Below are 25,627 nucleotides of genomic sequence, written 5' to 3' on the forward strand. Positions count from 1 at the left end.
CATACACATTCTTTCAATTAAGTCAAATGGCATAAAATAGTTTTATTTTCCAATTTACTTTTTTTACACTTAACATTTTTTAAATGCTTCTCTACTCTCGTAGGTATCATGGGATCACAGATAAAAGGAAAGAAATGACAGCAGAGAAAAGGCACACTGACTCTTAAGAGTCAGAATTTTTATTTGAAAATATTAACTGAGGCATTACATGGTAATCATAATTACCAGTAATGAGTGAACTAAACTAATGCTGACTTTATTGTTAAATGAACCGATTACTTCTTAGACAAATCTACTACCATGAGTACCTCCCTAGTCATGGATTATTAGTAGCCTTTTCTCTTCTTTTTTAAATATGTGAAGTGACCAGGCACAAAGAATGTAAAGTGCTATGTACATTATGAGCAGGTGAACAATTCCATGAAAAGATGATGCTTGGGATGGGACTGTATTAGAGCAAAAGTGAAAACAGTTGGGATTATTAAAGGTGGTGGCCTTGTGTGTGACTTAAAAATAATGCTCTTTAATTTTTCAAGAATACTACCTTTTCAACTAAAATACAGAAAAGGTGGCATTGTTTTCTGCTCAGTGTTTGTATAGGTACACATGGTTCTGGCTTTGAAGGCCAGAAGACACAATTTGTTTATTTTACTATAGTTAACCCCTACGACATCTTCCCAGGATAGGAGAGTGAAAGTCCCTCTCGCTGTAAAGAACCTCATTAGACAGCAATAAGACTCACAGAAGTGACAAACATAACCAGGGACTTTGCTCTGGAGGACCTAGTAAACACCATGAGGGGGGACAGCTCAGTTCCTGTACCTGACATGAATACAGAAGAGGAGGAAGTGAAAGACTCAGAGTTATGTCAGGGGAATCAGGTTCTCCAAGAGCAAGTCCGATAGTTGGGGAGGCGAATGAGGCAGAGCGTGTTATAGTGAAGGTCTGGACATGAGAGTTATAAAGCAAGACGAGCAGCATTTAAGGGGCAGAATTCAGGGAAAAGCAAGACAGGGTTTCCAATTCAGTCTCACTCAGGGGTTTTAATGGGAACCATTTGCTAATTACGTCCTGCAAACAAAGGGTAAATAGATTTACTCCGACTCTCTTACAATACATCTGTTCAAGATATTTATATACACTCATGCATGCAATCCCCACTCTAGTACCATTCTCATTTAAAAGTTAATGCAGCAGTCAAGATTGGTAGGAAAAAATAACAATTTAATCATGCAATAATCTGACTAAAAGTTTTATTAAACAAACCTGACATGAATTTAGTAGAAAAAATGCACATAGCACTACTCATAAAGTAGTTTATAATTACAAATTTATGATAAAATTGTAATTGTAATAAATCTGACACTTTCTTACATAATTCTGATTGAGAACCTTATTAAACTAACTAGGTTTGTGTATTTTCATGACGAAAGGCAAATTCTGCACCTGAGCAATTACATGGCAGCTGTATCGGATTTTATACACTAAAATGAATTAGCACTTGGTGAGCGGGTCATGTACTGTGGCTATTCAGAAAGTTTTCCTTTTTTCTTTTTTTTTAATGTTTATTTTTGAGAGAGAGAGACAGAGAGAAGGAGGGAGGGAGGCAAGGAGGATGAGTGGGGGAGGGGCAGAGAGAGGAGAGACAGAATACAAAGCAGGCTCTAGGCTCTGAGCTATCAGCACAGAGCCTGACGTGGGGCTTGAACTCACAGACGAGATCATGACCTGAGCTGAAGTCGAACACTTAACTGGGCCACACAGGCTCCTCTATTCAGAAAATTTTGGATATTTCCTTTGGAATTATGTTAAAAGTAAATTTCAATTTTTGTGTGTTAAGATTATTAAAGTCTAATTTGTATACATACATGTTTTATGCCTTCTGGAAAAAGTCTACTATAATATTTGTGGGAACTGGGGTCAATATGACACATTGCAGTAGTGAATTTGTATAAAAGGTGAGATGGTCTGCCGTTTGCAAATGAGCTAAGTAAGCAGGCTGTATGGAAATCCTACCTTGGGAGGCTTAGTTGCTAAGATGTAGGTACACAGTAACAGAGGGAAGGAAAAAAAATCAAAGAAACACAGCACAATATTTAAAAAAAAAATGAAATTAACATCATTTCAGCGAAAGACAGAAGATATGGTTAATATAGTTAAAGAACTTCTAGACCTTCCAGCCATAGAGCTTCAACTCACTAATCTTTCAGGCTCAAACGTGGTGGTCAAATTGGGTCCATGGGGACCTAATACCTTGATTCTTCTATTTTTTAGGTATACTTCACAAATATTATTTTAACTGACAGATATTTAGTAAAACTATTTAATTTAATTTGTAATACTTACAGTAAAAAGTTTTTAGGCATAAGCTCAGACAGGATCATCTAAATAGTTTTCAAGCAGCCTCTAGAGTGCTCTAGGACTTGGCTTCTTACCTTGAAACGTCCATGTAGGACAGATAATTTGGAACTGGGTAAACATCCAGTTGTACAAGTTCTAGGAGGCAGGAAAAAAAACCACAAAGACATTACCATTCAAGTCACACAGAGACTCTTTTTGTATACAGAACATCATTACTGCGCTTTATTCTCCATTGTTTACATTAGGAAGTACAATACATCCATTTGTTAAACTTGGAAACTACAGGAAAGTACAGAGAACTTCCAATTTAATCACAAGATCTTATTCAGAGAATGAAATAAACCACTCGTTCTATTTTCCTACCTTTTCCCCAGCCACTTACTGAGGTTGTCCTCTTGTTATGCATGCTGAATGTTTACCTAGAAGATTAACTTTTAACATTTAGATTTCCTTTTGGAAAACCAAATGCATCTGGCTTCTGCCTTCTGCATTCTACTGAAACAGCGCTCTTAAGGGTCACCAATGACTTCCTCTACTCAAATCGGAAAACCCTTCCTCCAAACTGTATGAAATGCGATACCACCATCTACCTAGGGCTTTGTTTCCCAGAGTAGTTTCTAGATGTCCTTCTGCTTCTCCAAACACTTACCGTGTCGTTCACAAGTTCAGCACCTGTCTGACACCAGCTGTGAGGGCTTTGTAAGTCTGCTGTTGGTGCCAGCTCCCTTCTCTTTCCCAGTTACCTTACTTCCACAGTTCCAGGTACCACCTCTAAACAGATGAGTTTCAAATCAACATCTGTAGTCTTGGCTGCAAGTTCCCATTTGCTCCCAGGAAAACCACTCCACTGACGGGGATCGGCAGGGTGGCGAGGACTCCACTCTTCTCCCATAGATACACTCTGTACTCTACTCTCATGGGAACAGTCTTACGGCATCCATCATGTGTCCCTCCTCTTAAGAATCTCCACGGGTTCTTACAGCTTACTGCACAAGCTTCAAAGCCATGCGTCCCATAATTACTTCTTACCATTTTCTAGCAGGCACCTAGGAGTTCAGAATTCCCTGTCTTCTCCCATCTGCCGAACAGACCACATTCAGATTCCTTCCTCTTCCACACCCACTTTGTGCCTTCTGGCTATCCAAATCCTATAACCATTCAGTGATGGAGACCTATCGCTATTTGAGGTCTAGCTGGTTTTTCCAGTGAGATGACAATATTTAACTCATTTAGAAAATAAAATCCCCTATCCTTTAGGACTCCTGCACAGCACGATGCATAGAACAGGTGCTTGATAAACGCTGTTCAACCTGGAGTACTAAATACTAGTTTTCACTCAGTTTTCTGATTGCAGGGAATCAAAATCCTCCTGTTAGCAAATATATGTCCATATGATCTTTTCTTTTTTAGAAATGTCATGATTTCTAGATTCTGAAGAAGAGTGCTCATTAAATGAGTAAGACTCTTGACTTGTGGTGTCCCTGTGGGTATATAATTCAGGTCTCTCTTAAGATTAGCTCCTTTGTTAGTGGAACATGAAATCTGAGACCCTGAATAGAGTCCAGAATGGACCTTCCTTTCATTTTTACTCTCCAATATTAAATCACAGTTCCAGATTTACTATCCTAACAAGGTAGTCCAAGAAATAGTTTATTAAGGCCCGTTAAGCAGAGGAGCCAAATCAAAAGTGGGAGTAAGTTACCTAAGTACTACAATATGACAAAAACAAATTCGAAACTATAAAATCTCCTGTTTTGATTCCTTTAAATACCATACCAGCATTCTGCTTTTATTATTTTTATCGCAGCAAAATTTGACACTTATTTTAGTAAATGGGCAAAGTAAAATCAAAGCGAGGCGTCATCACATCAAAGCAATGATGTTGCTGAGTAAATTCTTGGAACCAAAAGAGAAACTTTGATGTGGTGTATGTTACATACCGTTAGAAGAGGCATAGAGTGCTTTTAGGAAGTAGCCACAGATGTTTAATGTCACCAGCTGATTCCTTTCACAGTGCAAAACTTCAACGTTGTTGAAAATCATAGCATCGAGGTCACCAAGCTTATTGTCGCGCAGATCAAGCTGAGTGACGTGCTGGAGAAAGTCCACTTCGTCTGCTATTAGCTTCCTAATTATGTTCAGTCTTGAAGAGAAAGGCCACAAACAGAGACTCTAATTAACCGCCATGCTAGAAACAAATGGCCACACCCTGATACGGTGAGCTAAGGAGAAGGGATGCACGCCTCACTATGTTACAGTCTTCCGTCATTTCTTACATCTCTGCATCTGGACTTCCTTAACGGGCTAGATTCTTTGGCTATTTTTAGCGACAACTCCAGGAAGGTCTTAATCTTGGCAATATATTCTGAAACACACTTTGGACCACTTAGGCTGGAAGAGAATCACACACATTGATTTTACCTTAATTCATTGCAAGAGGGAAAAAAAAATCCACTTAATCATTTATTTCCACAGAATTTGATTGAAAGAACACAAGAAACACAACCCAGACCAACCCATTAGGCACATTACAACTAGAGTGAATGTTTAAGGAAGGAGAAAGGATTCGTGAGCACGGAGGTGAGCAGAATTTAAGGGAGAAGGCGGGAGGGGCGGGTGTGTGTGTGTGTGTGTGTGTGTGTGGAAATGAATGGGAGCCACATATGCACCAGAGATGAAAATGCAAACATCTGGATTTCTGGCTGGCTTAGACCGAGGACTGATTACCAAAACTATCTCCATCATTAAAATATTGCTTGAAAGAGCGAAGCACAGAAAATACTGACATTTGGCATCTAGGATTCGCTGAGAAATTAGAAAACAAAGGACGACAAATCTAGGACAGAGCAAGGCACAGGGGAAAACTGGCAGAACCTCCGCCAGGAGAACCAGCTAGCTGACGGACTGAGGTGGCCACAGATGAGATGCTCCCAAGAAGATACGGAAGTAGTAACGGGGACTAGGAATCAGTAGAATGAAGACACACTTAACTTCAAATGGGAGAAAAAGAGACGGAAATCTCAATTCCTAGTCTGCTAGGCTACCCCCAACTCCTTTACCAACCAACAAACAAGAACCCTGCACTTCTCATAACAAAGTGCTGAAATAATGCACGTGGGCTACAACAGCATTAACAGGAGGGCTGGAGCTTAGGAAAAAGCTAAAGGCTCCTGGCTGTGAATTTCTGCCCTTTGAAAAAATAAAATAAAATGATGAAAACGGAATTATTACTAGCAATATCATAAAGTCACTGGAACACAAGGATGGGTGACAGACAGCAAAGAGCTGGGATTTGTCAATCTGTAAGCATAGCATATGGCCTCTTTAAATGTCCCCAACAGGATTTGTTTTTTGCTTTTCTTTTTTTATTCCAGGTTGTAAGATTTAAAAACTGGCCTCAACCCAGCAATTTGCCTATTTCCAAATGCTCAGGAGATTACTAGACTATGGACACAGAATTTTTTAAAAGTCTCATTTTGGATACAACAGACTGTAGGAGTTGAAAAAAAAGGTCCCATGTTCTTCCTAATTTACACTGTAAGTAACTTTCTTAATGTGGCATCATCATCTTCATTTGAAAGAGCTCCCTCCTGTAATTTCATGTATTAACACTAAAATAATTAAAGGGTTTATTTAATGAGGAGGCAAAAGAAAATCTATAACAAGAGGGAAATGTTCAGTTAAAATTGCCAAGTCTTACCAGGATTCAAATATCAAAAGTTTCCAGGCTCACACAATAATATAATTATTTAGGATGAACTTTCAAAGAGGCAAAATGTGATTAAAATTTCCTTTCAATAATCCCCTCAGCTAACACAGCCATTTTATTTATTTCATAAACATTCACTGAGATTTACTTTGTGTAGATAGGTAGTGTGAAACAGCATCATATTCTAGTTCCTGTTTGCTGCTCATTACATAGGACCTTGAACAAGTCACTTTATAATTCTGGTTAAGCCTAATTCTAATCTGTAAAATGGGGATTGCACCTTACTTGTCCTATGAGGCAGCTGAGAAAGTCAAATGAATGTATGTGCCCATAGTTTGCAAACAGTGAAAGGTATGGTGGTGATTAGCATGGTGACCTATGGCTTGGGTCACTACGAGATGAATAAAACAAGGTGTCTGTCAAGAGACTTAGTACTTGAGCGAGGAAAATCATATGCTTTAAAATACAAAGACTGTAAGTATGTGATGAGTGCCATAACCGACGCATGAAACACACAGAATGGTCAGAAAAGATGCAACCCAGGATGAAGCACCTCATCCGAATGGCAAGGGGAGGCAGAACTTCACAGATGTAAGTGGGCAAAGAAAGCAGTGCATGAGTTAGGGCAGAATGGCCTCTGGACTGAAGAGAAGAGCGAGACAGGGAGAACTCCACACATGAGTGCGGGAGAGCAGGGCATTCGAGAGGCTGCAAGGACGGGTTAGTCAATTAAAGTACCAACCAAGTGCTAACACTGGCTAACAAGGATAAAGCACAGCAGTGCTGCTTGGTTATCTGTGGTGAAGGAGCTCTGTTCTAGACACTTTTTTTCAAGTTCATTTATTTTGAGGGAGAGAATGCGGGCAAGAGTGAGCAGGGGAGGGGCAGAGAGAGGCCTGGAGGAAAGCAGTTACCTACGCACAACCGTTCAACATTTAGAGGTTCCCGTGTCTGCTTCTGGTATTTAAACATCCTGTAACCGATCTCATCTAAAAAGATCCAATTAGAACTAGAAATCTAGGTGGCTCAATTTAAAAGGGCTTAGGGGCGCCTGGGTGGCGCAGTCGGTTAAGCGTCCGACTTCAGCCAGGTCACGATCTCGCGGTCCGTGAGTTCGAGCCCCGCGTCGGGCTCTGGGCTGATGGCTCAGAGCCTGGAGCCTGTTTCCGATTCTGTGTCTCCCTCTCTCTCTGCCCCTCCCCCGTTCATGCTCTGTCTCTCTCTGTCGCAAAAATAAATAAACGTTGAAAAAAAAAATTTTTAAAAAAAATAAATAAAAAATAAAAGGGCTTAAATTCTTTAAGACCGAAAGTTTTCTAAGTCTAAGTGACTCAGAGACAAATAATGTTGACAATTTAGAAAGAAAGTTAACAAGACAAAGTGTTCAGTGTCTCCTCCTGTCAATTCGAGAAAGTTTTCAACTTCAGATCCAGGATTACCATTTGTCCTCCTTCAATGAAGAACCGGTTCGCAAACTGCTAACCAACACTTCCCCAGGTACAACAGGCTTGATTTCTTTAGTCTGAGGAAAGGGAAAAGGAAGCCATTCTTTGAGGGACTGGAAGAAACGGTTTCCAAGGTCAGACCGTATGAAGGAAGAAAAGGACCAAAGATGATGCTTCTTTACACTGACAAAAATCGACAGGTCTGAGTGAGGGCCTAGGGTTATCAACACAGAGGAAAGTGGGGAGTAAGGTGAGGAAAGAAACACCCTTGACAAATGAGGAGTCGGGAAGACGCCAAGAATGATAGCTGAGTTCCACGAGGAGGAAGGCGTCCTCAATCAGGTAAGATAACAACACATAAGACATTGGGAGTAGAAGGCATTTAACTCAATTCCTTCCCAAACCCTACGATTTAGCTTCTGTTACTAACTATAATTTAGAGATGAGAACACAGCTGCCCAGAGAGATTAAGTATCTTGCCCAAGATCTATCACGATGACTATGTGGTCATCGACCTCTGGACAATGGGGGGATTAGTTTGGCTGAAAAAAGTATCAAATTGGGCAAATTAGTATGAGACCTCTAAGCCGGATATGCTGCTTTACAGGAACTCAGTCCCATGACAGGCTTTTGTTTTTCCTTAAGAAAGAGAAATTTAGAATAGATCCCTCCTTGTATACCGGTTCTTTGTATATTAGACACTGAAACTGATCCTCACGTACTAAAGGACGATTGAATCTTTAATGTGGCAAGGACCATGCTGGTGGGTTTTGGTTGGAGTTGTGCACAATCAGGATTCAAAATGCAGGTTCCTTGCTCTTGCAAGGGGTGAGAGTGGAGGTTCTAGTCAAACTTGGGCCTAACGAGGGATTATGAGTTTTATATTTTTGTAAAGAACAATAAACTAAGGGCAGAGCCACCTGGACAGAAAAATGGGAAATTAAAATAAATAAGTTAAACAAATTAATTTAATGAATACATCATATTACATTAGGGAAGTCAAGGAAGGAAAAAAAAATAAGGAGATGTTCAATGGTATTAGCTGTCTCTCGCCACAGAAAAGGAGGACAAAGGGAAAAAACATCCACTTTGCTCTCCGTGACAGGGTCTTCATTCACCAGAAACTGCAAGCAACCAACCAGCTTGCTGGAGAATGTCACCCCCACGGCTCTGACCCGCTCCCAGATCTAAGCCAACTACTTATAAATAGGATAGATTTCTTAAAATTAGTTACCTCAGATCCACATGTTTAATGTGAGGCATTCTTCTTAAAGCCTGTAGCCGCAGGGTTTCCATACAGTTTCCAGACATACAAAGTTTATCCACAGCAGTCAATTTCTCCAAAACCTCTGGAATGTCAGTGAATTCATTAAAAGAAAGACCAAGATAACTGAGCTGGTGCATGTTCTCCAACTCAGGAGGAAGGGCCTGGAGAAAGTTTCCATCCAACAAAAATGTCTGTAGGCTGTTAAAGAAAATAGAATAAGGAAGAGAACGTGTAAATTTTACATGTTTATTATCAACATACCAGTTCCACAGGTATAGATCATATTATTAGAAAAAGAAAATGAACTAGATCTTTTGCAAAATGCATAAGGGCAGCGCCTGAGACAGTAATATACCAGACAGAAAAGATCAGAGATAAGTATCTTAATCTTTTATTGAAAACCAAAATATGACCAATCTCCCTAACCTGGACAGGCACAAATAGGAACAACGTGAGCTACATGCAGTGCGAATCAGCCCAAATACCCATCTTTCGTTGTTATTTTAAATTCTTAGAACTCAACAGAAGTCAGAAAAAGAGAAAGTAAGCCCTTGTCCCACGAGTAGGCACACTCATCTGTGGGGCTCTTCAGTTCTAAACAAGGATATTTTAATATTTTACGACTCTAAAGAGTGTAAGAGCTAAGACATGAACTCTGCCCAACACCCTGCTCTCTGGATTTGGGGTCAAGACTTACACGCCCAACATAACTGGTTGGCTAATCTCACGTGCTGCAGCTCGATGCAGCTTCCCGGGGGTTTCCGAGGGATACAGTGTGGTGGGGCTTAAAGGACGCACTTGTGTAGGGGCGCCTGGGTGGCTCGGTCAGTTGAGCGTCCGACTTCAGCTCAGGTCATGATCTCACTGTTTCGTGGGTTTGAGCCCCATGTCGGGCTCTGTGCTGACAGCTCAGAGCTGGAGCCTGCTTCGGATTCTGTGTCTCCCTCTCTCTCTGCCCCTCCCCTGCTCTTGCTCTGTCTCTCTCTCTCAAAAATAAAGATTAAAAAAGAAAAAAGAAGTACACACTTGTGCATAACTCGGACAGCTGCTGGGACTGCTCGAAGGGCGTTGCAGGACACATTCAACTCAGTCAGGGTTGGAATACTGCAGACAGCTAATGGGAATTCCCCTAAGTGATTATTGGAAAGGTTAAGACTCTTCAACTTGGTGAACCTATCACAACGAAACAAAAGGAAAGAAAAGACAAATGTCACAGATGCATAACGTCACATAATTTTAGCACAGGTCATCTAATCCAATTCAACGGAGGAGGAAACATGCCCTCAGAGGTCAAGTGCACAGCAGAGCTGAGTGTACCTCTTCAGACTCTAAGGCCAGTGTTCCACCTAAAATATATACATTATATTTAAAAACAAATTTGGGGCGCCTGGGTGGCTCAGGTGGTTAAGTGTCTGACTTTGGCTCAGGTCATGATCTCGCGGTTGGTGGGTTCGAGCCCCACGTCGGGCTCCGTGCTGACAGCTAGGAGCCTGCAGCCTGCTTCCGATTCTGTGTCTCCCTCTCTCTCTGCCCCTCCCCTGCTTGTGCTCTCTCTGAAAAATAAATAAACATTAAAACAAAACCCAAAATAAAAACAAACTCGTCAGTCTAGAATGAGACTGAATGCGTGAAAAGGTGAGTTCTGCTGGAGTAAGTTTTCTAGCTCTTCCTGGGCCAGCTTCATTAACACACCAGTAAGTGATGATGGAGAGAGGGAAGGGACTTGCAGTCTTGCCTTTCTTAAGTTGTGTTATCCCACACAAGCAAAAAACCTTTCCGTTTCACTTCTCCCCAAATACACACCTGCAATAAAAAATTAATTTATCGAAACTACACACTCTCTCGGGAAACCTAGTTCCATAGTTTCCAATTTAAGGACCAATTACCATTCTTCAACCTCAGGCCAACACTGGATACCGCTAACCACACACCCCTTCCTGAAAAGCCCTTCTCATTTCACTTGCAGGACATTTTCCTCACCCGGTCTCTTCCAACACTCTCCAAATCCTTCCTCCTGGGTTGCCTTCTTTCTTCTTCTTCATCTCCTCTTCCCCACCCCAAGGGTAAATAGTGCTCACAGAGCTGTTGTCAGTTTCTTCCCTCTCTCTACCTTGCCCTCCTCAGAAATCATTTCACTGCTCTGGGAGGAGCTCTCTCTAACCCACCACAGCCATCTCCTGTCTCCTGAGCTACCCTGCCACATTTCCAGTGGAAACTCAACTGCCTGTCTGTCTCCCAGACCAGCACTTCTCCTATTCCATTTTTGTGAGTGGCTCTTTCATTTTCTCAATTGTCCAAGCAATTAAAGAACTCATCTTTAAGTTTTAACTTGTCCGTGTTTGAAACCTGTTGGCCCACTGCCAACCTCTCCATTTTTTTATTTGAGATGAGAATCAGATTAGTTATTGCAATTATGCCGATTACTCATAAAACCACCCAAGACTAAATATGGGGCAGCACGTACAATGCCTAGAACAGACACACACATCTTAAAAATAAATCCAATTCAATCCAATCAGCATTTTAAGGAAATTGTCATGTGACTTATCTGCTGTATTCTATGATAAAAAATACTAAGCTTTGTCTTAGGTAGCAACATAAAGTTTATTCTAAACAGAAAAGTGACACAGGGCCTCTTTGACAGGTTAAAAGTGTTACGTTGATTTTTCTTTTATAAGAGCTGTTTCCTTAAACGGCAGAGTATAGACCTAATAGTATGTCAATTAAAAAAAAAAACTTATCCTCTATTCTGATTAAATTATCCATGATCTATACTCTACAAGCTAGAATCACAGGTTCTATTGTTCTTAGTTCAGAGGTTCTCAATGGCTGGAGGACCCTGGAAGAGGGCCCTGAGACCCTTTCAAGAGATTCCCAAGGTCAGAAGTACCTTATAACAATACTAAGATGCTACTTGTCTTTTGCCATTCTCCTTTTCCAGTGGAGATTTCCAGACGGTACAGGTCTTTGTGATAGCGCACCTGACTGGATGCAGAAACAGGAGAATCCAACGATTTTCTATTAAGCTAGACATTAAGATATTTACAACAATATAACACGATGACACTCTTCTACCTTTTTTCCCCTAAAATAGTTACTTTTCATAAAAAACACGTATGTTAACAAGAATGGGTTTATTATTTTTCTAAAGAATATATATTATTTCTCAGTTTAAGTCTGTAATGTTGTAAATATCAATAGATTTAATCCACATAAATAAAAACTCTTCAATTTTTGAGAGGGTAAAGGAGTCTTAAAATATGGTTGCCAGATAAAATACAGAACGCCCAGTTAAATAAGAACTTCAGATCAATAAGTGTTTAGTGTCACGTATGCCCCAAATATTTCACAGGGCATACTTATACTAAAAAAAAATAAATAAATAAATAAAAAATTGTTGTTGTTTTTCTGAAATTCAAGTTTAACTGGGGTGCCTTTTTTTTTCCCTTCTAAATCTGCCAACTCTATCCTGAAATAGATGAAAGTGCTGTTCTAGTCCAAACAAAAACAGTATCCTACTTTCTAGATATGATTCCTCATTTGGTAGAACTGGCCACAGTTTAAAAATACACATGCAATTAAACTGAACCTAAAAAAAAAAAAAAAAGTCCCTCTAGGAAGGAAAAAGACCCACTAGACATTATCCCACACAATGGAGTACAAAGGCTTTTCAGAAAGTAGGGATGAAGTGATTACAGTTCCAGTACTTATGACTTGGAAAAGTATTAGTCAATAACATGGGGGGGAAGGGTGGGGAGGTATATTCATCTTTACAAACAAATTTACTAGAATCACAGCACTTCTGACAACAAAGGAAAGCAGCAGTGAGTTGAATGAGTACAAGGCAGTTGACAAGCTTAAATGGAAAAAGAGAGAAACAAAAATAAAAAACTCCTAACAAGTACCCTCCATAGTCTTAGGTATATATATTTGCATTTCAAAATTGGTGCCAGCTCTAACTACAAAGTGCAATTCTTCTTTGCATCAATTCAATGATAAAAACTACCAGACCTCATGATAAAGAGAACCGCCCTCAGTCCTGGGGGCCAAGCGCGCACCCCCCACCCCACCTTGCCCCAGAACAAGGAGTCTCTACATCCAATAAAACAGCAATAGTAATAGGTGACCACTGAGCACCTGAAATGGCTGGTCCCAGTGGAGATGTTCTCCAAGTATAAATACACTGAAAAGAACATAAACTAGTTAATAATTTTTAGAACAGATAGTAATTTTGAAATACTAGATTAGATAACATTATTAAAATTAATTTCAGGGAGCCTAGGTGGCTCAGACAGTTAAGCTTCCGACTTCAGCTCAGGTCATGATCTCCTGATTCACGAGTTCGAGCCCCACGTCAGCCTCTGTGCTGACAGCTCAGAATGTGTGGAATCCCAAGGGGTCTGAGGATTCTAAACTTGAATCTACGCTTGCAAGTCTGTTAAGGTAAGAGGAGAGAGCATATTTTATTTAACAGTTTATTAGCTTGATTATAATAAATATTTACATATATGGGATGGGCCTCCATTTATACTCTCGCCCTAGACCTGTACGTTTTAAGCACCGATTCTGATTTCCAAATATCTTAAATTTCTTTCCTTCCTTCTTATCACATTCCCCACATCCCTCATACTACTCTTGCTGCAGCCCATCCCCCAAATTCTTCCCAGAAAAGAACACAGTGTCCAGCAGACTTGTTTAGCAAACAAAGTGTGTATTGTTTCTGAGAACTCAAGTTCTTGATCCGAACACATTAAAATTCATTTGTTTTGGAAACTCTAACCCTTACTCTCCTTAGAGTTCCACTTTTTCTTTATAGATGTGGAAGGCAGTCAGATTACAGGCATCTGCCAATTCAAGAACCCCTTCAGAGAAAGATAAGAAGGCCCACCTAGAATTTACTTCTCTTAGGTCTTAAAACAGGGAAGAGACACTTAGAGGCAATGTTTAAGTTAAAAGAGAGAGAAATCAAAATGGGGAGTGGATGACCTTTCCTCCCTTCACCTTCATTCAAAGAGAATGTAGAAGAGGGATCAAGGTGATGACATAGTGTTAGGGAAGAAAAGACTAGAAAATCTCTATGTCTCCTACAAAATAAGATTTTTAGCTCTGTTATCAATTATCAAATGTGCACAGACCCAGATTTAAAAAAAACAGGCTATTTTTGGAAAGATACATACTTGGCAAAATACTTTAAATAATTTCATTTTAAAACTATTATCATTCTTAAACCTTAAAATTAAATCCTTAAAATGAAATTACATTATATCCATGCAGGTATACAGATATTTTCTCAAAGCTGTTCAATATAGGTATGCAGAGGAGAATCAGAACATCACAAATTTAAGATTAATAAAAATTGGGACGCCTGGGTGGCTCAGTTGGTTGAGCTTCCATCCGACTCTTGGTTTCCGCTCAGGTCATGATCTCCTGATTCGTGAGTCTGAGCCCTGCATTGGGCTCTGTGTTGACAGCATGGAGCCTGCTCCGGATTTTCTCTCTCTCTCTCTCTCTCTCTCTCTCTCTGCCCCTCCTCTGCTTGCACTCTCTCTCACTCTCTCAAAATAAATAAAGATTTTTAAAAGATTAATAAAAATTACTTTAATAATGATTGTAAAAACTATAGTGTGGTTGGTTTAGCAGTTAATGAGGAATGATTTTTCTTGATATTTTAGAAACTAAAGGACAAGAAACTCTGTAGTTTGTTTTTTAAACACATCTGTTATATATATGTAACATACACACACACACACACACACACACACATAGTATATACACATACACAGTGCTGAGGCTACACAAAGTTACTTAGAGTGGATGTATCTTCTTCATGTCTCAGTTATCTAAAGTGAGACTAGAGGGGCCTCTGAGGTCATTTTCCTTCGTTTCCACACTGACAAAGAAAGTAGGCTCAGAGAAATCAGGTAAGTATCACATACAACCTGAATACACAGCCTTTCAACATTAGCGCTACTACTTTTCATCTCTCTTGTTCTCCTTTTATCACATCTTATTAGAGACTTTAATACAAATAGACATCAATTACTAATAATCCTAAGTCACAGGTCAAAGAGTGGTCTCAGACCAGAGTTTGGAACACACTCCTTTTTCGGCCTCGCATCTCCCACTGAGGGTAGCATTGTCGGTAATGGAGGACATGGTTATTTTGAACACCATGTGCCGTTCCATTTAAACCAGTTCAGGCACAGCCCAGGGCTCACAACTACCCAACAACCGCAAAGACGGACTTCACTCTGCAGAGCGAGCAATCTGCTTTACGGAAAGAGCTATAACTCATGTCCATCTGTTCTATAATAGAGCTCAAAGTAGGGGGATAAATCAAGTTAACATTTATCCTGACTCTAGTAAAGAGTAATTTTAGTTAATTCTTAAAGTTAGAGGTACAGGATTATAATATTACATTTAGCTAATGGCAATGGGCATTGTGGGCTTTTAGAACTCAGGTCTTACTTCACCCAGAGTTCCAAGGTACACTTTTGTTTTTTAGTACTGAGTGTCACAGAAAAGTATAATCAACAAAATACACTTGATAATCTACACAGACGGAAAGCTTTAATTCTGCTCGCAGAGAAAAACTGAAGTCCCTTTCAAACAGGTATCCTAAAGGCCATGTAACAAAGTGCAAGAGGCACCCGGCTGGCTCAGTTGGAAGAGCGTGGGACTCTTGATCCCAGGGTGTTGCGTTCAAGCCCCGTGGTGGGTGTAGAGATTACCAAAAATAAATAAATAAAACAAACTTAAAAAAAGGGTGGGGGCCTTGAAATGATGGAAGGTCACGCGTGGAAAGATGGCAGAATGCAGCTGACACTATCACTGCTCTGCCAAACTGATGATGTTTTTTTAAAACAAAATTTCTTTTTGCCATTTATTCATTTTTGAAAGAGAGAGAGAGACAGAGCATGAGCAGGGGAGGAGGGGGCAGAGGGAGAAAGGGAGACACAGGATCCAAAGCAGGCTCCAGGCTCTGAGCCGTCAGCACAGAGCCCGACGCGGGGCTCGAACTCACGAACTGCAAGATCACGACCCGAGCCTTCGAAGTCAGACGCTGAACCCACTGAGCCGCCCAGGTGCCCCGTGGTGATACTTCTTTCGTTTGCATCTCCTTGTGCGTTTACATTATAAAACCAAAAGTACAGTAACCAATGATCCTGTATCTAGACACAAAACGCGCTTTGCCATCAAGGGGTTTAATATATTAATGTTCCTGATTCTTCCTTGCTGTCTTCCATTTCACACCGTAACTAACCAACAGCACAACGGGACAGCACCTGTCGTGACACTGCTCCCGAGGGAACGGGGGTGACTGCCCGCCTCGCCTCCATCTTCATCCAGACAGCAGCAGGATGCGTTAGTCTACACTCAGCCTGAAGTGATTCTTTTCCTCAGTCACCAACATTTCCAGATACAGAATCTTCCAAGCTGCTCCCTCAAACAAATGATTTCTCTCCACCAAAGGGAAGGGTGCTTAGTTTCAACTGAAAGGTTAAAAAGTACCACAACCACTTCCCTTCCCTTTGTTAGATAGATACGTAGGCCTTGGAAACAGATTGACCACAGCTCTGTAAGCTTATTTCATTTTGGCTTCTGAAAAGCTACCAGGGAGCAAGCGCTCCTGACAAAATTAAGTGGAGCCACGTTTTCCAAGGGCAGGAAGGAAAAAGCAAGTGTTGCACGATATCTAAGTTGAGAACAATAAACAAATACAAACGCTGCCAATTTTTACATCCCTCCCCCTCCTGAAACAGCATGATGCCTATTTGGAGGCATAATAATTAGCTTTAGATCCATCCAAATCTTAGTGATTTTCTTCTCAGGAACTAAGGATATATTGGGAAATTTTGACCATAAGATAAAATCACAGTACAGAGGAAGTACTCCTGTTTTAAAACATATTCCAACTGTGCTTAACTAGGAGGCACACACCGCACTCATGAAGAGGAAACCATACTTGTTTCGCTCAATGATTCTAACAGAGAAAAATCAATATTATTTTCTGGAGTTATTATTCACTACAAGTGGGTCAATTAGAAAAAAGGTTCCCTGGTGACTGGATTTCCGTTTCATGGTAACAGTCCATGTTTAGCTTGTTTTTTTTCCCTGTGGGGGAACATGCTAATACACTTTGGAAATGATTAGGCTCCGATATTAAGTAATGAAGGACGCGCTTGAGAGCTGGAGTCGTGAGCCTCGCCCTGGGCTTGTCTCCTGCTTCCCATTAATTATGAAAAGTAGGCTCCCTAATGGCTCGGAGTACGGGACCTGGGGGTGGGGGTTGGGGGTGTGGGGGTTGCCAGTCCCTCAGCGCTCTGGAATACTCACTAGATGAGCTTGTAAGATGGTTGCTTTTATTTGATTACCAAAATTACACATGATCATTTTAACAAGTCGAACTAGAGAAGCATACAAAAGAACACACTGGCAGTCTCTCCTACTTCCTTCCAAATCCCATGCCCCGGAGATAACCAGGGTCAAGTTTGGTACACACGCTTCCAAAGCTTTTCCTCCTCATAAAACACATACATGAATAGGAAGTAACCTCCCTCCCTATTTTTTGAATGGGATAACACCACACGCATTTTTTCCGTGACTTGTTTTCTCATCTATACAAATCATCTTTTTGAGACAGTCAAGTCTCACTCTTTTGACAGAGTAGGAGTGCTCCAGTTTTTGTTTCTTTGTTTTTGTTTTGCTGTTAGGAAAAATTCAGCATTTCCATTTGTGCTTCAGTGCCTTCATTTTGCAGTATTTATGGGTGCCCAATGACTTATCCAAAATTCTGAAATCCAACAGGCTCTGAAAATTCAAAAATCGTTCTCGGATTCACGTGGTGACAAAAGCCAACCTGCGTGAATATTCGGGCAGGAATGCGTTCTCTTTAGAAACGTCAAGGTGTCTGTTTCTGGAGTCCCAACCCGACTGGAGGTTTCGTATAATAGGTAATATATGTGCCACATTACCTTCAATGATCTGAAACTCCCTGAAATCCGAAATACAAATGGCCTCAAGAGTTTGGGGTAAGGGGTTGTAAACCTGTATTTCTAAAAGTGTAACCGATGGGTCCGGGAGTAGGTAACATCTAGATTGTGATAGGTACTGGAAAATGACCAGACGGCTGAAGAAACGCGTACCCCCAACCCACCGCGTGGGAGAGGGCTTCCCTCCATGCTGCCTCCGCTAGCGTTTAACGTTAGCACCCTCTCCTGTTGCTAACCTGAGGGGCAAACAGGGGTGTCAGGCCCCTCCAACTTGTATTTCTCAGAGGAGTTTATCTTTCTGTGAGGTTCATCTGCTTTGAAATACGCTTTCACATCCTTTGCCCGTTTTTCCGTTGGGTCACTAGTCTTTAACTTGTCAGTTTGCAGGGAGTCCCTGGGTACTAACTGCCACGCGGAGTGTCATGTTTGTCACACGACACTCCCAGCCTCCTGTTTCATTTCCCCCCACTCCGTTGATGATGACGTGAACCATTCACTAATTTTCAGTTTTTATTTGCTAAAACTTGGCCAACTTTTCCTTGATGGAGTCCTTGCTTGAGAAGGTCCTCTTACCCCACCCCAAAGTGGTATAAAAGTTCTCCGATATTTCGCAATTTTATGTTGTACATTTAGATCTTTACCTCACCTTACATTTATTTTTACATGTCATGTTTGGTAGGGGGTCTAACATGTTTTTGTCCAGTAGCTAAGTATGCCAATATCATTTACTAAATAAATCACCCTCTTCAATATTCATTCAACTTAAATAAATTTCAAAGTGAACAAAAAGAGAAAGCCTATTCCTGTTCAAACAAAATAGCCAAAGAGAAAAGCTTAGGTAAAAACAAGTTACATTTACTTTTTGTATCTCCTTCTTTTCTCCCAAGAGAATTTATAAAATCAAATGCCTGCTTTGTTGTTCTTCTTAAGAGCCCACCTTGTAGTCTGGAATGCATAAAATGCTTCAATTAAACAGTTCATTTGACAGAGTAACTTTTCTCTTTTCTCTATAGAAGGACAAATCTTGGAAAGAATATCAAAGTACTTTTAACAAAAATGTGTACTGAATGCACTTTCTCTCAAGAAGCATTAGTTAAGGCAGCGAGTGCGAGAGACGTCAGTCAGCAACTTCTTAATTTATCTTCCACGGACTTTAAATTCCGACTCCATTAGAGCAGAACTTTACCGTTGATGAACTTCGTCCTACAGCCATGTTTTAATATTTTTGCCCTAATCCAGGTACGACATAGGGCAACCAGTGCTGTCCTATTTATGCAAGAAAGCAAAACAATTTGCAAGACTTCAAAGGCTCCCTTTCCTGGATACAGAAGGAAAGAAAGAATATCTTTTGCCCCATGTTCCTCTAGGATTTGTCTGTGGCTGCAGTAGCATGAGAAACATTCGAGTCACTGGGCCTGCTTCAGAAGTGCTGGGAACACCTCCTCTTCAGAAAGCATGACTCAGCTCGTTTGAGCCCTCACACCCGCAAACTCTTCTGCCCTGGAATTGAACTCTCACTGGTGACTTCTCCGCTTCTTAGTGCAGTGACTTTTCCTGTTGTCCCTATCGAGTCACTGGACTCAGACCCAGGGAGTACCTGCCAGGCTTTCCTGGGAGGTTCAGCACACTTACAAATGTACAAATGCTAAGGTGCACACAACCAGCTTCTTAACACTTGAGCCAAAATAAACAGAAACCATCCCATCTTAATCCTAATCACCATAAATGACTCTCAGTTCAAGCTAAACAGGCTTATCACATTTCATATGATCAGAAAACAAACACATGCATATCCTGGATAAAAATGAAAATTTACAGCCACAAAAGTATTTGGGCAAAATTTTCTTAAGAATTGCCACAGAATAAGTATACTAAAGCTACAACTCACAGACATAGTTTTTCCAAAACAATAATCGAGGAAATAGCACTCTGTGTTGGCAACAATTACATTGAACATATTGCTATCATGGCAAATTAAAGCATTCCCTAAAGAGAGACATTGCTATTTTAATCCTCCTTTAAAATAATTTGGGGTGCCTGAGTGGCTCAGTCAGTTAAGCGTCCTACTTCAGCTCAGGTCATGATCTCATGGTTCGTGGGTTCGAGCCCTGTGTTGGGCTCTGCGCTGACAGCTCAGAGCCTGGAGCCCCGCTTCGGATTCTGCGTCTCTCTCTCTCTCTCGCTCTCTCTGTCCTTACCCAGCTTCCCCCCCCCCACCAAAAATCAACAAACATTAAAATAATTATAAAATAATTCAAACAGGAGGCACTTATTGGTTACTTACTTCGTGCCAGACCTAGGCCAAGTTAACCTACGTAGTCAACAAGACAGAGCTCCTACCCACAGGCAGGGTGGGGGAGACGTGCAAGTGAAGGTTCCCATGAGTCAAGTACATTATCTAGGAAACCACTCCAAATCACAGGCCAGTAATCATGCGGAAATAGCAGTCACTAGATCTACAGTAATCTATAGTAACCCTACACTAACTAAATTCTTGAAAACTGAGTCACAAGCAGCATAAGTCTGTCACTTTCTGTTTCTCTCATAAACTGGCGATATAATCACCGAAAACACAAACAAGAGGTAAGTTATTATGTTACAGTTAAACACACCTTTCCTATGAAATAATTTCTTTATTCAATTTATCCATGACAACATTTTGTTCATTTTCTTACTAACAGATCTGCCCACAGCCAATTCAACTGCAACATTATTCAAGAGATGTTTAATATTAAGCACTATCAAGTAGGACAAAGAACAAAAAACGTAAAACTATTTCTGCAAAAAGCAGAAAACATCGCTATTTCCACTTCTCAGAAGGAAGACAAAGAGAAGATCTACACAGTATACTTGGATAAAATCCCAGCTGAGTCATACAAGATACATAAAAATGAAAACCAGATAGCATCTCTATCAAAGATATCAGATTATCAAAGGAGAAAGTAAACATAAGCTAAGGTCATGAGAAGCTTAAGCTCACATCACAAGTAAACCAAGCATATCTGGTAGGTAACAGAAAAAAATCCATCACCCAAAAGTTTACAGGTACAGGAAAAGTCTGAACCATCCATTGACTAAATGTTGTCTGAGTTCTTATTATGCACAAAGGTGTGTGAAGCATACAAATGTGAATCACACATGGTTTTCACCCTCCAGGAACTTATGAATAGTTTGGGAGCAAAGCTGCTATAATACAAAGCACAAGATGAAAACTTACTGGGGCGAAAAATCCCGAGTATCTACAGAAAAGAAAACTCACTTTTATCAAAGGGACACAAGAGTTCAATGGGGAGATGGGGACTGGAAGAGAAGACGTTCAAAGAGAACAGGGTAGCAGGACAGTATCTCAAATGTCGCACGCATTGTTAAAGATGCAGTTCTCCTGCCTCTTATCACCAGAGGTCCTGACCCTGCAGGGATGGCATGAAAACCAGGCATCTCTGTTTCCTGTAAATACCCCATGTGATTCTGATGTAAGCATTTCGTAAATCACATTTTGAGAAACACTGATTTGGAGGGCAAAAACTAAAGGGTAGGCTTGGGAAACATGAAGCCAATGACAGCGTTAAACAGAAAGAACGGCTTGTAGAGGGTGCTCAAAGACTAAGCACAGAGCACCCCTCAAGTTCCAGATGAAGACACTGCTATTTACCTATGAAAAAAATCTGAATAAAGGAGTGAAACAGTCTATGCTAGGATGCATGGATTCGTCTATCATGTAAATCAGATATCCTCTGCTTCCCTTGTGCTTCCCCCGTGCGCGCGCGCGCGCACACACACACACACACACACACACACACACCCTGCACACCATCCTACCTCTCTACGTGGGGTGAAAAAAAGGCTGCATTCTGACAGACATCTTACAATCGGAAAAAAGAAAACTATTTGGAAAGTCAGACTTTCCCCGGGGTTCTCTTGTTAATTACACGTCCCAAAGACATCGGCAGAGAGGGATGGGTGTGCCCTCCTTTAGAGAAGCCACTGTGAAATATCCTGCCAGCTCTGGCACCAGTATCCTAACCCACCCGTGGGAAATGACAGCAGGCGTGCGACTCCTCCCATCCACGGCTCTGTTACCATGGAGAGCACGGTGAGTGGCATCAAAATTACAGGCACTCTTAGGAATAACAGCAACTCTCATGGGTCTTTCCTTTTCAAAAGTGACACAAGTGCGTGGTCAGAAGGGGCTCCAGAGTGAGCTGGAGAGAGTCGTGTGTGACCTGAGGCAGAGAAGGGAGGGAGAACGAGGGGCATGATTGGTTTCCTTCGGTGTTCTCACACTGGCAACCGAAGGTTTTTTTGCTTTTTGTTTTTCCAGAAGTCATCAGTAAGGACACTAATCATGTTCCCAAGGCGGGCACTTCATCATTAAAAACCACAAAATAAGCATCGGTTGGCTTCTCCCTGCACACTTATCATCATCCTGAGAGCTCTGCAGAGTGAAAAGTTGGTTTCCACTCGGAATAGCAAATACTACAAATATTGTGTTTAATATTAACAGCTTGCCTTGAGTTACAGCTTGCAGAGCAGAGCAAGGAGCTGACTAGAACAGAAGAATGGAATTGGCCAGAATACAATAGCCTCACTGGAATCAAGCCAAGGCTTCTGAAGATCCCTTCTTTCTTTTTATTTAAGTGGGGGGAAAAAAAAAGTTAAACATCTTAAAGGATCCCAAGAAGTCAATAGGGGCAACTGTAATTTAATACAGTCTGGCTGATAAAGAAATCTTTTGTTTCTTTCTGAGCTCCCTCTTCTACGTGCGCCACGCGAGGGAAGAAGAAAATCGGCTATTATTTTCAGAAATGAGGTTGGGAGCCCACACCGAGGGGAAGACCAAAGGCTACGCGGTATCAGTGCCCCAACCACCAAGTACAGGCTTCCCTTTGACGAGGAAGGAAAACGGGAGTCGTGTGAGATGGAAAGCTTCCCAAGAGGATCAAAATTCCATCTGTAAAGCAAAGCTGTGTACTCAAGGCACTTCCAGTGCTGGGAAGGGCATTCCACACAGTCTATGACATTCCTCACACCTCTGGCAAACCTCGCCACACCCCTGTAGTGGAAATCCTTCCCGAGGGTCCTCATCCCAGAGCCGCATAGGTGCTAAGAGTTCTCTAATACACATCAGCCACCCCCTTTCTCCAGCACTTAGCTCTTGTTTGCTTGTAGTATATTTTGTATGACGGCACATCTTCAAAGAAGCTGCAACCGGGCTAAGGACTGCAGCTCCGGGTCTGGCAAATGGGCTACCAAAGGATTTTAGCACACCACTCCTGGTTCTGCTGTGAGTGAGTGAGTCATCACTACTCCCACAGAAAGTGAGTTTTCAGAAATTACTGATAAAAACAACATATTAAAATCTCTCTTTCTTTAAACACCTGGAAATGTGAACTTCTGGTGTGGGTAAGTAATTAAAAATGAGTAACTTTGTAGCTCTGGAATGCCAAGATCCCCAAAAGAACAGAGTAGGAAGTAAGGTCATTTGTTTTCCCCTCCGTGGGGATTGAAAATGTAGAAAATTGAGCTTTCCAAGAAGAAAGGTGCTTGATAAATTCCAGGCATAATTATGAGTTTTTCAACGCTCATTTCTTCATAACTTTCATTCTACTCCGCCCACACACTTGTATACCCAACTCAACTTCATTCCTTCTCCCCACGGTTCTCCCAGTTGAAAAGCCGCTGCTCGTTCTTGTCCCTCTTATTACACTTTTCAGCTAAAACACCATTCACATCTAAACAGAGATTAAATCACTTCTTTCCTCCAAGTCTTTAACTCACTCTCTCCTTGACCCAAAGGTAATTATAATCTTTACCTTAAGTTGCATTATACTGATTTTATAACACAGCCTATGGGACACAATTACACGCTTACTCCTAAATTCCTTGAAATTGATCTCTAGGTGCTATATGGTGTAACGTGATAGATCTACAACCATTCTAAATGATTACCCTCCCCTTCAAATAGTCACCCAAGCACTAAATACACCAAAAGGTGCCACTGTTCAAAGCATTTTTTTCAATGCTCTTTTCTGAAAGTTTTAAGATCATATTTCTCTGATTATCTTTGGTGGTTTGGTGGTGAGAGAACCAACAAATTCAACACATATTTATTAAGAGGCTTGTCATATGACATCATATATATATGATTTTATATATTATATCTCTGGCTAAATATGGGGGGACAGCAGAGAGGGAAGACAAAGATAAGGAAACTACCTCCATTCTCAAGGACTTTACATAGATGGCAATTTTTGAAGCTTTCAAATGTTTATTAGAAAAGGTATACTTGGTGAGTGCATTAAGTACAGAGAAAGCTAACAGTTCAGAAGAGGCAAAGGTCACGTGGAAAGGGGAAATAAAAGCTTCAAGAAACAAAAGTCACTACAAATGTGCTTTGAAGGGAAGGAGGATTCACTGGGTTGAGCCTGGGTTTGGCAGCTGAAAAGCAGAGGGAGCGGCACATTCCTTACAAGGTGAATGTGAAGTATGTTTAGAGAATGGTGAACAGACCCATAGATTTTTTTTTTTTTTTTTTTTTTTTTAGGAAGTCCAATATCATACTGTCCAACTAAAATCTTATGTTTCCTGGGGCATCTAGGTGGCTCAGTCAGTTAAGTGTCCAACTTTGGCTCAGGTCATGATCACATGGTTTGTGGGTTCAAGTCCCGCGTTGGGCTCTGCGCTGACAACTCAGAGCCTGGAGCCTGCTTCGGATTCTGTGTCTCCCTCTCTCTCTGCCCCTCCCCCACTCATGCTCTGTCTCTGTCTCTCAAAAATGAATAAACATTAAAAAAAGTTTTTAAATAAATAAAATCTTATGTTTCCTTTTCCAACTTCAAATCCCTTCTAAAGAATCTCTTTCTCTCTCTCTCTTCCTTTCTTTCTTTCGAGACAGGAAGTGAGCACAGGAGAAGGGCAGGGGGAGGAGACAGAATCTCAAGCAGGCTCCGTGCCCAGAATGGAGCCCAATGTGGGGCTCGACCTCACAACCTTGAGATCATGACCTGAGCTGAAATCAAGAGTCAGATGTTTAAAATGAGTCATCCAGGCACCCCAAGAATCTCTTTCTTCGTAATCTTTCCTGAATCACCTCGCCAAGCAGGCTGTCCTCTCATCTTACCTTCAACCGAAGAGAAACACTTCGCTTCTACAAGCTGCTACAAATGCTTTTGCAAAGAAGTGGTGTATTCTTTTTTTTTTTAAATGTTTTTTTGGGGGGGGAGGAGGGGGAGAGAGAGAGAGAGAGAGAGAGAGAGCGAGAGCGAGCACACAAATAGAGGAGGGCAGTGAGAGAGGGAGACACAGAATCCGAAGCAGGCTCCAGGCTCTGAGGGGTCAGCACAGAGCCCAACACGGACCTCGAACTCACGAACGGTGAGATCATGACCTGAGCTGAAGTCAGATGCTTAACCCTGGAAGTGGTGTATTCTTAACACAGAGTTCAATGAATACAGATAAGTCCCACCACCATTCGCTCACATATTCATTTGTTTACCAAGTATGTATTTAATGGCCTACCTGGCAAAGGTCCTCCCTCTGAGGAAGAACAGATCCCTATTCTCTAGGAATTTGAAGCAAACAAGATAAATACAGAAAGCAGTTAAAAAGGTGACAGGCTGAAGTCAGCTCTTACAAAAGTCTCAGTAAAGTCACTCAGGCAAAACTTAAATGCAACAACAAATGTCTAGAAGCCGAAGCAAACTGCTATTCCTATGCATTGCCTCTTCATGAGAGCAGGCTGTCTATTAACTATTGCATAAAATATTGTGAAACTGAGCACAGTAACAAAACAGCAACACAGTTCACTATCCAAAGAAGAATGTTTGGGGGGGGGGGGGGAAGTCAGTGGTAA

At 41.1% G+C, this 25,627-nt stretch overlaps 1 protein-coding gene across 1 annotated transcript in view; it reads right to left on the minus strand.

The window, feature by feature from the left end:
* The window catches only part of PHLPP1 (PH domain and leucine rich repeat protein phosphatase 1), a 214,199-nt gene that overhangs the window by 46,499 nt on the left and 142,073 nt on the right, over positions 1-25,627 (minus strand). Inside the window, exons 5-8 of the mRNA XM_047086312.1 lie at positions 9,809-9,955; positions 8,750-8,980; positions 4,302-4,504; positions 2,436-2,496 (exon numbers count right to left, since the gene is read on the minus strand). Coding sequence (XP_046942268.1) covers positions 2,436-2,496; positions 4,302-4,504; positions 8,750-8,980; positions 9,809-9,955 — 642 coding nt within the window. The remainder of the gene's footprint in view (positions 1-2,435; positions 2,497-4,301; positions 4,505-8,749; positions 8,981-9,808; positions 9,956-25,627) is intronic.

Source organism: Lynx rufus, unplaced genomic scaffold (genome assembly GCF_022079265.1).
Source record: "Lynx rufus isolate CCGP_SWC_20201006 ecotype Redwood Valley unplaced genomic scaffold, mLynRuf1.p SCAF_20, whole genome shotgun sequence".
Lineage (NCBI taxonomy): Eukaryota > Metazoa > Chordata > Mammalia > Carnivora > Felidae > Lynx > Lynx rufus.